Raw genomic sequence first — 12835 nt, 5'->3', positions numbered from 1 at the left:
ACACCTCCACCCAATCAGAACACAGCCAAGCTCCCATCCAATCAGTTCATACCCTCACTGGCAGTTAAAAGGAAGAAACAGCTAAAACCACACATTGCTGCTCAAAGCAAGAAGCTAAAAACACCAGCCTGAAGATGACGAATGTGACTTCGTCGAAACGTTGCCAAGACACTTCCAATTTTACGCGGGAGAAAACCCGAACAACCAAAGACATATATATATATATATATATATATATATATATATATATATATATATATATATTTACATTGCCCCCAACAATCTGGGTCCTCATTTTACCTACCTCGGAAGGATGGAAGGCTGAGTCAACCTTGAGCCGGTGAGATTTGAACCGCTGACCTGCTGAACACAGTCAGCTAAAGTGGCCTGCAGTACTGCACTCTAACTGCTGCAGTGATTCGGTTAACAACTGTGGCAAGAAAGGTCGTAAAATGGGGCAAAACTCACTTAACGCTTGTCTTACTTAGCAACAGAAGCTTGGGGCTCAATTGTTGTAAACCTGCCCATCACAATCATAAGTTGTGATGATGGTAGAGTGGGTGACCAACCTTATTTTACAATATTTTACAATATCAGCACAATCATTAAGTGAATCCACAGTCACAGAAACAGGTCCAGTCGTACGGCAACTCACCATACAGTTGTCACAACTTACGACCAAAATTGTTGGCTCAATTATGACTGTAAGCTGAGGACCACCTGTTTTTATTTAGGATGATGATACTTATTTCTAGTCTTTGTAAGAATTGGATGTTTCACAGGGGGTATTTATAACAAAGGGCAGCTTGCATATTCTTTTTTTTTACTCACCCACTCCTCCAATTATGCAGGAATGGAAGATTTTAAAATTGTGGTACAGCTAAAGGTTCTATTCTTCATTGATTTAAAGTCTGAATTGTGTGCTAAACTAAGTTATTATTCTGTATTATTCTGCTAGGTTTTGGAAATACTGGTATATAATGAATAACAATGATTATTATACATCTATAACAATAGCAATAGCATTTTGACTTATATACAACTTCACAGTGCTTTACAGCCCTCTCTAAGCTGTTTTACAGCCTATTGTCCCCAACAATCCGGGTCCTCATTTTACGGACCATGGAAGGATGGAAGGCTGAGTCGACTTTGAGCCACTCAGAATGGAACTGGAGTGAGTAGTGAGTTAGCAATACTGCATTCTAAACCCTGCGCCACCACGGCTCTTATAATACTGGTACTAGCGTAATAGGCACCAGGCTAGAAAGCAGGAGACCACAAGTTCAAGTCCTACCTTAGGCATTAAAGATGGTTGGTGACTTTGGGCCAGTCATTCTTGTTTAGTCCAAACCACCTCATAGAGTTGTTGTGGGGAAAATAGGAGGAAGAAGCTGTGTTGAATATTAAGGAGAGAAGCAACCTAGAACTAAGGAGAAACTTCCTGACAGTTAGAACAATTAACCAGTGGAAGAACCTGCCTCCAGAAGCGGTGAATGCTCCAACACTGGATGTTTTTAAGAAGAGACTGGACAGCCATTTGTCCGAAATGGTATAGGGTTTCCTGCCTGAGCAGGGGGTTGGACTAGATAACCTCCAAGGTCCCTTCCAACTTTATTATTATTATTGCTATTATTATTATTATCATCATCATCATCATCATCATCATCATCATCATTATATATTTGCTGCTTTGGGTTGCTTGTAAAAAGTAATAAAGGCAGGAGACAAACCAACAGGAAAATAGAAATAAATACAGACATGAATGCTTGTTATTGTTATTTCATCTTAAGTAGATTGTTGCCCATTTGGGACAAGACATTGCCATTGTGTCATTTACAGCATTTCACTGAATGCTCAAAATAATTTAATAAGAACAGCAAGAACCATGACATATAATTTTATCACCAGGGAATGGGACCTGCAGACAGGAAGAACTTGCTCAGGACTCTGGCAAACCCATGCACACATAACATGCCTCACATACTGGGAAGATTATGTTTGAGCGACAGCAATTAAGCCAGCAATCAAGCTAAAGGTGGTTTCCTGCCACTGCTTTGTGAGTTCTTAGGTACAACACCTGTGTCTGGGAAGTGCTGCCAACTGACCTTGTTCTCTCCAATCCATAATCTTATTTCACAAATACTGGTTCCCAAATTGCACGTGGCATGAGAAATCGATGATAGGTTTGTGTGAGCCAAAGAGACACTTCTGAGATTACCTATTGCTTTTCTGAATGAGCCCCTGCTGGGTTTACCCCTAGTCCAGGGGTAAACCCAGGCAACCTTGGCTCTTCTATGACTCGTGGCCTTCAACTCCCAGAATTCCTGGGCCAGCCATGCTGAGGGGAAAGGTAGAGGTTTCCAAGCTGAGCCATGCTGGCTCAGGAATTCTGGGAGTTGGTCCATGAGTCATAAAAAGAGCCAAGGTTGCCTACCCCTGCCCTAGTCCTAGACTTACAGCCATTCATTTAGGGATTGTTTGAGGTTACAACGGCACTAAAAAAAAGCGACTTATGACTGGTCCTTGCATTTACAAGCATTGCACCATCCCCACAGTCATATGATCAAAATTTGTAAACTTGTTTGCAGTGTCCCAGGATCATGCGATCATCCCACTGGCTTCTGACAAAGTCTAGGGGGGAACGCAGATTTGCTTAGCAACTGCATGAATCACTTAACAACTGTATTGATTCGCGTAACAACTGGGGCAAGAGGTTGTAAAATTGGGCCTAACTCACTTAACAACTGCTTTACTTAGCAACCGAAACTCTGGCCCCATTGTGGTTGCGAGTCAAGAACTACCTGTATATTATTTCATTGTCCCAGCCCCTTCCTCTAAGGCAAGGGTGTCAAACTGCCAGCCCGCGGCCTGGTTTCATCATACTGGAGCCGTGCCCACCCCATTGCCAGCAATGGTGAAAAAGCTCCGATACGTTGCGTGACATCACGTAATGTCGCAAGTTTGACATGTCTGCTCTAAGGAATTTGGGCAGGGGTGTTCACAATGACATCCTTCTTATCAATCTCGCATCGCACAACCTTGTGAGGTAGGCTTAATTAAGAGAGAGTGCAAGGCACTGAGATCAACGAGAGTCAAAGCTGAGGATTTGAATTCAATTCTTCCTGCTTTTTTCCTAATTACTTCATCCAGGAAAAAACAATGCTTAGTTATATTGTAGATGGCCTTGCCGTTCTCACTTTTTTCCAGGCTACTTCTGACATGGAACACTATTTGAAGGGAGGCAATTTCACTTTCTACCTAGAAATGATTTTTACTATACAGGTGGTCCTTGACTTACAAGAGTTCATTTAGTGACCATTCAGAGTTACAATGGCACCGAAAAAAATGACATGACTATTTTTCCACACAACCATTGCAGCATTCCTATGGTCACGTGACCAAAATTTAGACACTCGGCAACTGGCTCATATTTATGTGTCTTGGAGTCATCTCAAATAGCCACAAATTTTCATTTAGTTCTGCATAAACTCTTCTAAGTCACAGAAAATAATCTCTGAGTTTCAAATATTTACATAGCAAACCCATCAGCTGCAACAATGCAGCTATCTCTATTTGGAAAGAGAAGTATATTTGAGGGATAATGCCAACAATAAAATAAAAGATTTTAGTGGTCCCAGGGGTTATTGGTCCACTGGCTGCCATATCAAAGAGCCTTGGATAGCATTTAGAATATCTGCACGCTGACAACATTTCCATCTGTCCAATTACAAAAGACCCTTTGAAAGAGATCTGTTGCTTTTTCTGAAGGTCATAAAGGAAGGAGCACATCTTTAGGGACAAGCTTTTGCAGAAAATGGGGCTCCCCAGGTCCTAACTTTCCAATGTCCTTGGAGGTCGCATCTGAAGCATTCTCTCTCGACCAGACCCTCCAGTGTGGACACATCAACCTGGACATCCATTCTGTGGCATCCTCAAAACCGTGAAAGATTTGGCCTGTTCTTCTGACTTTTTTCTCAGTGTTGGCGAGTTTCTTCTGCAAACCTCACATTTTCCCCTAAACGTATTTCAAGTGGTTCTGTTTTGACTATAGGCAGTCCTTGACTTACAACCGTTCGCTTACTGACTGTTCAAAGTTACAATAGCACTGGGGAAAAAGTGACTTGTGACTGTTTTTCACACTTCCAACCGTTGTCACATCCCCCCCAGTCACATGATCAAAATTCGGACATTTGGCAACTGACTCATATTTATGACGGTTGCAGTGTCCCAGGGTCACATGATCCCCTTTTGTGACCTGACAAGCAAAGTCAATGGGAAAGCCAGTTTCGCTTCACAACCCTATTACTAATTTACGTGTTACTAATTTAACAACTGCGGCGATTCACTTCACAACTATGGCAAGAAAGGTTGTAAAATGGAGTAAAACTCACTTAACAACTGTCTTGCTTAGTAGTAGAAATTTTTTGGGTTCAGTGGCAGTCAAAAAAAAAAGGACTACCCAACAAATCTCATAGCCTCCTTTTGTAAACAGAAAGAAAGTGAATCCACTTTCCAAACTGTGATTATAGAATTTCCCCACAACTTTTGTTTTCTAATCGAGCACAGGTTGTTTTTTTGAAAGACTTTGCTTCGGAACAGCATGTTACTTTCCAGGTGGGTCTTTCAGATTCTGTGGGGACACCATTTTTGCTCCCTTTCCTCCTCTACTTGAGGTCCTGTCCTGCTCCCCCAGGAAAAGGATCAGAGAGACCAGCGGCTGGGCGAACAGCTGTAAGGAAAACAGGCCCAGGTGTAGCTATGAGATGTCAGAAGCAGGAACCAGGCGGTACGTGTTCAGAGAGGCATGACGCTGAGAAGCAAAGAAAACAAACCGTCCCTGGTTTCCCTGGGGGGGGGGGGAAGGAAAGGCAAGATGGGGTGGGGTGAGGGGCTGAAGCCTCTTGTGCAAGACAGAAAGCAGAACCTGTAACAGAAAGCAGAACTTGCAAGAAGGGAGATCAATGAAAGGAATGGGGTGTCCTTAAGCACTGCAGTTCAGGACTTAGGAAATTCCTGCCTGTGCATGTATTTATTTAAATGAATAAACAAATATTTCCCAGATGTTTATGCAATAGAAGTGTAGACTTGCAGACAAACACACACACACACACACACACACACACACACACACACACACGTATCAGTAAACCTTGGTGAGTCATCACATTACAAAAAAGACGTTGAGATTTTGGAAAAAGTTCAGAGAAGAGCAACTAAGATGATTAAAGGCTTGGAGACAAAAACATATGAAGAACAGGAATTGGGTACGGTTAGTCTAGAGAAAAGAAGGTCTAGGGGGTGACATGATAGCAGTATTCCAATATTTGAGGGGCTGCCATAAAGAAGAGGGGGTGGACTTATTTTCCAAAGCACTAGAAGGCAGGACTGATTGAAACTACTCAAGGAGAGAAGCAACCTGGAATTAAGGAGAAACTTCCAAACAGTGAGAACAATTAACCAGTGGAATGGCTTGCCTTCAGAAGTTATGGGTGCTCCATCACTAGAGATTTTTAAGAAAAGACTGGACATCCACTGTATGAAATGGTATAGGGTCTCCTGCTTGTGCAGGGGGTTGGACTAGAAGACCTCCAAGGTCTCTTCCAGCTCTATTCTAATTGATTGAGAGAGTGAATGAGTGAGAGCTGGAAGTGTAGGCAATTCAGCCCAGCCTCTTCAGGACAGACTGAGGGATGATCCAATCACAATCAAGCTGGCTCAAGGTTTGGATTAGTAGAAGACAAAGAAAGGGGTTTACGGATAGCCCAAAGGCTCATTGTTCAAACGCATCAAATATTAGTTGATATATTAAAGTGGGAAAATGTAACTCGGAAGGAACTAAAATGGAAAACTCGGAAGGGGGCACATGGAGAATGGCAACTCATGTTGAGTTGCATCAAGAAACGTTTTCTCTGTAATTTAACTCTGCCTGATTGAGACTGTGAGGGATGATCCAAGGGATACTGGGCTGTAATTATGGAGAAAGGCGATCTTACACAACTGCAGATGCTGTCTCAATTCCCGTTAAATGCGAAAAAGAAAACGCCTTCCCAAAACTGTCTTAAAGATGGCATAAGGATGAATGAGGATTCCCCCCCCCTTTTTTTTTTGCTATAAATGTTTAGCTTTCCTTACAGGAGAAAGTTCATCAGGAGAAAGTTTAATACTTGGAGATTCTTGTTTTGAATTATAATTACAGTTAGTCCTCGACTTACAACCACAAATGGAACCGGAATTTCCATTGCTAAGCAAGGCAGTCAGTTATTCAGTGACTCTTGCCTGATTTTACAACCTTTCTTGCCACAGTTGTTAAGCAAATCACTGCAGTTGTTAAGTGAATCGCATGGTTGTTAAAGCAAACACAGCTTCCCCCATTGACTTTGCTTGTCAAAAGCACTGGAAGGTCACAAATGGAGCTCACACCACCCCAGAATGTTGCAACCATAGTAAATAACGCCAGTTGTCAAGTGCCTGAATTTTATTTAATGACCATGGAATGTTCTGATGGTCGTAAGTGCAAGGACCCATTGTAAGTCACTTTTTTCCATGATGTTGTAATTTCAAAGAATCATTAAACAAATGGTTATAAGTCAAGGACTACCTTCATTCTTGCCTTGTAGGATTACCATTATTACCTTACCAAATCTGGACTGCAAACATATATTCCACTAGATGGCAGCAAAGTCAGTAATTGAAGACCATTTGCTGACATCTAATGGTGGTCCATGGATTTGTAGCCCTGATTTGATTTGATTTGATTTGTCCAAATTAGCTAACTTTGAGAAAGGCTAGATGTCAGAGATGGACACCTATGGCATATTTGCTTCTTTTCAGGACATTTTTTTTTTTAAAAATCACCAGCACAGTGAATTTTGATGTAAAGTGCCCATGCAGGTATGAAGTGAGGTTCTTTTAATAATCTGTGTTTTACTCTGGAATTTTCTGAATTAGATCTCAGTTTGTAGTATTAAGGGGCAGACAATAATTTAAAGCAGGAAGACAAGATACCAGATTCAGTACTTTGGAATACTTGCAGAAGTTTCCTTGACTCAGTTCAATCAATATTTACAACTTCAATAACTTTGTATTTCAGCTCCCAGAATTCCCCAGCCAGTATGCTGGGAAATAGTTTTGATTTTTGCTTAGCACATTGTTCCTTTGGTTTAAGTTTTGTGTATTGTGTTCTCCATTAAGTTGTTTAAGGATACAGGCACCACTACTGTATTGACCTATAAACTGCAGGCCAAGTAAACAAAGCAATCTCGATTACAACAAAGCTAGTTTGTGGTGAACCTGGCCAAATGAAATTGTGTCCTTACACATATGTAGCCTATACAATTATTTGGTTCATCAGCTGTTAACTAGCCTGGGAAGTGGAACCTCCACGTTCAGATGCAATACAGGTAGTCATCGACTTCAAACATTTCATTTAGCGACTGTTATGTCCTGGGCCAGCAGGCACAGGCTGCAGCGATTGGCCCGGGCAGACCATGCGGATGCCCGGGACAAGAAAGGCTGTTTCCAGCCTTTGCAATGATTGGCCAGCAAGGTATTATGCAGGGGGACTATAAAAGGGGGCTGCACCATTTTAAAACCTGTTCTGTTGGTGTTGCAATAAAGGAGACTATTGGAACTCTTTCGTCTCAATGCTTTTCCTAATACAGAACAGCGACTGTTCAAATTTACAATAGCGCTGAAAAAAGAGACTTATGACAGTTTTTCACTTATAACCGTTGCAGCTTTCCCATGGTCATGTGATCAAAATTCAGATGCTTGGCAACCTACTTGTATTTATGATGGTTGCAGCTTCCTGGGGTCATGTGATCCCCTTTTGCAACCATCTGTCAAGCAAAGTCAATAAGGAAGCCAGATTCACTTAACAACCATGTTACTAATGACTGCAGTAATTCACTTAACAACTGTGGCAAGAAAAATCGGGAAATGGGGCAAAACTCACTTAACGAATGTCTCACTTTGCAATAGAAATTTTGAGCTCAATTGTAGCTGTAAGTCGAGGACTATCTGTATACCTTCATATTTTATAACAGGAACGAAGTATTTTCTCCTTTCCCATGCTTTGCTCCGGGGGGGGGCTTCCTTAAAATTCCTGCTTATCCGCCATGACCCCTTCGTATAATCGCTACGTTCTTGTTGCAGACGTGAATTAGTGCATACTCGCCGGCGGGCACGCATCCTCTCTCCAGAATGAGTGAGGGTAGATTCTCGTGACTCTTGTGTAAAGGGAAGGGAGCCTGAGGGGCCCGGGGGTGGGGGAGGAAGGCGAGGAGGCCTTTGCATTTGGAGTTAATACAAGGTGTGTGTGCGAGGGGGGTGAAATTTGCACGGTGTAAATTGGCCCTTCGCAGTCTTCAAAGGCCGGGTGGGAGGAAATGCGCGGTCTTCGCAGCCCTGAAGGCAGGACCATCCACTAATTGCAAGGGAGCGTTGGTTTTACGTGCCCGCCCGCACACGCACAGGCCCGTTTGTGTTTACAGAGGGGAAGCTGCTTCGCACGGCGCGCTGAACCCGCAGGGAAGCTCCCTCCAGGCCGTGCCTCTGCCACTTTTACAGTTCAGGGTTTCGTACGAATTCAGGAACGGGATTGTTGAGTAAACCCCCATTGCGTTAAGCACGTCCAGCATTTTCGTGCGAAAGCGCCCAGAGAAAAGACTTTTGCCTCTCGTCTTAAAGTCAGCCTTGTGATCCCCCTGGAAGAAGCTCGTGCTGGACGGCTGTCTTTGCAGAAAAAGGAAATTAGGAAAAATGATAGTCTCGTTTGTCCTTGGTATATTCTGAACGCGTGTAAGACGCCCGTTCTGCTTCAAATAATAAATTATTCCGACGGAAATCAAAGCTGCCCCTTTCAGATAAAACAATATATACTGTAATGGGACATTAGTTTTCTTTGCAAAAGGCCAATCCATGCTAAATAGGACCGGGCTTTGCCTCTTGGCGCAAATCCCAACCAAGCGTTGGCAATTCCACAAGCCGCGGCAAAACGTTCCAGGGCTTTATGCGTCGTGTGAAGGCGGCAGAGACGCTACACGTGAACAGACCGCGAAAGCAGGGTGCGTGTGTAAAGGAAGGGAGCGTGTTTATCTTGGCAAACAAATTGTAACAGTTTCTCGTTGTCTCCCACCCCCTTTTTCCCCCTTCCCTTTCTGCAGAAAAAGGCGGTAGTTATGACAAGGACAGAAACGCTCTACACATGCTCGAGAACTACTCTATACACCCCGCTTATTTGAGTGAACGGGAAAGTCGGGCAATCAAAGAAACGCTCTGCGCCTGCTTGAAAGTTAATCGGCTTTATTTGACGCGACTCTCTTTCTCTGCGCTGGGGGAGATGCGCAGGCTGGGGCGAAGCCACTCTGCACATGCTCGGAAGTCCTTTGTCTCTGGCTGGCTTTTCTCCCGGAGGAGGAGAAGCGGAGGCGTTGCACGGGTTCCGCGGTCGGCTCCGCCTCGCTGCCTGGCTTGGCTGAATAGGCGAGCGGCGGCTCAGCTGATGCAAGCGGCCCTCCCCGCCGCTGCCTATATAAGCCGAGCTCGAGGCGCCCCCGCCGCGGAACCTCCCTTTCCGTGTCTTCGAGCCGCCAGAGGCGGGCTGGGTGCCTTTCCATCAGCAGTGGCGCCAGCGCTGCGGGGCCCGAGCTCGGTAGGCAAGCCGGACGGGGGGGGGTGAGGCGGGCGCGAAGGGGGGCGAGAGACGGCTGGCTAAAATTTTGCATCTGCCGACCTCATTCTTGCAACGCTGCCCTGGTTTTTGCAAAAGCAACTGCGCGGCTTTCCTTTAAAAAAAAAAAAAGCTGCATTCCGAAGATATTCTTGCACGGAAATGGGGGAGGGCGAGACGGCGAGAATGGGTTCCCCCCCCTTCCAAAAAAAAAAAAAAAACCTCAACTCAACCTCCCGCTCTCGCAACTCTTCCCCCCTCCTTTTATGCGGTTGCAAATTTCGTAGCGTTGCAAAGAAATAAAAAGAACTGGATTTCTCGGTGCGTTTGAGTCCTGCAAGGGAGCTTGCTGTGTGGAATGGAGGCAGGCTGGGGAAACAGCTTCGTGCCCCCTCCCCGATTATTTAGCACTGAGGAGGTTCTCTCCACTACCACCCCCCATCATTTCCTGGGGGAATAATGAAGGTCTTTGCAAAGGACGGGGCTGGAGGCTCCCTTGCTTTCTGTCTCGCATCCCATCTTCTTAGGCGAAATTCATAGCTAGAGATTGATTTTCTTACGAGCCTGAGATTTGGGGGAGCGTAAGTGGCCCCCCCACCTCTAATTCTCGATATCATGCCGGGTATTCCCCCCTTTCACTTAAGTATATAATAGAAAATGAGAGTGATCACGCCCCCTTTCATCTACGGTAGGATGTATGCGCGGAGGAAGAGATGGGGGAGAATACTTGGATTTAAAAAAAAATGCATTATTGCAAAAAAGCCCACTCCCAATGGAAATCGGGGATTATGCGTCTACCGCCAAGAGATCGCCCTATTGCTGATGCAGAAGGGGGGGGGGTTGGAGCAGTTGGTTTGGTTTTCTAGACTTGAGACTACCCCTCCCTCCGAAAATGTACGGATTTCTCCCTTTCCTGATTATGCTACATATGTGTCCGTATGTACTCCTATATAGGCTTTGGGATATTTGTCTTTTTTTAAAAAAAAGTAATTATTTTACAAAATCGGTGGATGTATTTTCCGACGGTCATTTTGTAAATTAAAAAAGAGGTGTGTATATTGTACACGCCCCCTTCTTTTAGGATGACCCTCTCTTCCAGCCCCTGCCGTCTAAATTTGCTCGAATAATACCGTACATAACACTGCAGATCTACTAAAAAGGAACCCAGAAAAATATATCTCCCATTGGGTGCATTGCTACACAAAGGAATACAAACCTACTGCAATCTACTCACACCCCCTTCCATCTACTTTCCTCTGTTAAAAAAAAAAAAAGGTCCCTGGGTCCAACAAATCAGAGGAAAATTGTTTTTGAGGTGGGGGATTTGAATGCCTCCCATTATGTTGTGAAGAATATATTTTCAGTATGTTGCCCCCTAAAAGGTCATTTTAAAAGGATGGTTTTTTTGCAGAGTAAAGTGCCTCTTAGCTATGCACATTAGGAAACATCTGTGTAGCTTCCATTGTAACTCTCCCCCATAAAAAAGAGCAGTGTGTGTGTCTGTGTGTTTGTTGGGGGGGAGGGCAGAATTTACTTTCTTGGAGGGAAGAAATCATTTTTTTCTGGGTCTCTTTCTAGCTCTTCTTTGTCCTCTGTGTGTTTATAGACTTGATATGTTTCACTGTCATGTTTTGGTTAGCCTGATCATTTTTTTAGCAGCTGTTTAATCCAGCCAAAAATTGTTCTATGAATCCTGACATTTGTCTTATTGTTTTTCCCCTACTCTCTTCCAGGGTCTTTTTCAACCAATCGGGACAAGCTTCATCCAAATTTTTTTTCTCTCTCCTCCCTTCCTTGTTACTTTTACTATTTTTCTCCCATTCTCTTATTTGGAATATTCCTGCATTTTTAAAATCTCAAGATGGTGCAGAAGAAAACTGAGCTTAAAGGCTTCCATCGTTCTTTTAAGGTACAGTTGTGACTCTTTCATTTTTTTAAAAAAAAACATATAAAATCAGATGAATTCCTTTTGTTTTAAATCTTTGCTACTTTGCTTTTGGTTGTAAAAATGACCCATGGGGTTTAAGTTTCTCTCTAGCAAATGGCAGCCGAGTTCTGAATTGCAGGGAGAGAAAGGCTGTTGTCAATAAAAGAGGAAGTGGGGAAGAAACTACACTTTGGTTGGTTGTGCTTGCAAGTTTCTGAGTCACACCAAAGAGTTAATCTCTGAAGAAGTGAGGTTTCTGTCCCTTGGGAATACATAATAACTTCCTAAAATATTTACAACAGGTAGAAGTTTACAGGTGTTTCTGCAAAATGTTGCAAGTGATCCGTTTCTCCAAATTTCTTGATGTTCTCCATCCTGTTGTAGCATATTTTGTAACTACTGAATAGGCTCTGTTTCCATTGGGACATTGTAATTTTTTGTAAAATACATTTAATGGACACCTTCCCTGTTCAGTGTTGTTGGTACTCAAGGTTTCTTGGTTTTGTAGAAAGGAGTTTTTGTTTTGTCACTTCATATTTCAAGTGGTACTGAATTTGGGAATGTGGCACTTAGATTCCTAGGGAAGAAATGGAACGGTCAGGGTTCCCAAATACAGATAGTCCTTGACTTATGACCACAACTGAGCCCCAGATTTATGTTGCTAATTTGTTAAGTGAGTTTTGCCCTATTTTACAACTTTTCTTGCCACAGTTAAGTGAATCACTGCAGTTGTTAAGTTGGTAACAGTAGTTAAGTGAATCTGGCTTCCCCATTGACTTTGCTTGTCAGAAGGTTGCAAAAGTGGATCACATGAACCTGGAACACTGCAGCCTTTGTAAATAGGAATCAGTTGCCAAGCATCTGAATTTTGATCATGTGACCATGGGGATGCTGGAAGGGTCATAAGTGAAAAATGATCATAAATCATTTTTTTCAGTGCTGTTGTAACTTTGAACAGTCACTAAATGAACTGTTGTAAGTCAAGGACTACCTATAGTCTCTGTGTTACATGCTCATTGTAAAATCAGATCATGGATATGAATCATTAAATCCCTATTACACCACCATTTACCTTCTTACCTATTCTTGTTCTTGCCAATACTTCGCAAATAACTGGTGCGAAAAATGATACAGTATATTATTTACATAGCACAATCTATCCCATATTTCTCAATCTTGGCAGCTTAAAGATTTGTGAACCTGGACTCCCATGTTGGCTGGGGAATTCTGAGAGTTGA

At 43.2% G+C, this 12835-nt stretch overlaps 1 protein-coding gene across 1 annotated transcript in view; it reads left to right on the top strand.

Annotated features, from left to right (window-relative positions):
• Nucleotides 1–9247: 9247 nt before the first annotated feature.
• MKNK2 (MAPK interacting serine/threonine kinase 2) overlaps nt 9248–12835 on the top strand; it is a 47162-nt gene continuing 43574 nt past the window's right edge. Inside the window, exons 1-2 of the mRNA XM_039328512.1 lie at nt 9248–9652; nt 11404–11579. Coding sequence (XP_039184446.1) covers nt 11532–11579 — 48 coding nt within the window. The 5' untranslated portion in view covers nt 9248–9652; nt 11404–11531. The remainder of the gene's footprint in view (nt 9653–11403; nt 11580–12835) is intronic.

This window comes from Crotalus tigris, unplaced genomic scaffold (genome assembly GCF_016545835.1).
Source record: "Crotalus tigris isolate CLP2741 ecotype Arizona unplaced genomic scaffold, ASM1654583v1 scf7180000024379.1109085, whole genome shotgun sequence".
NCBI classification, from domain to species: domain Eukaryota; kingdom Metazoa; phylum Chordata; class Lepidosauria; order Squamata; family Viperidae; genus Crotalus; species Crotalus tigris.
Note: the sequence above shows the minus strand (reverse complement) of the source record. Positions and strands in the feature narration are given on the sequence as shown.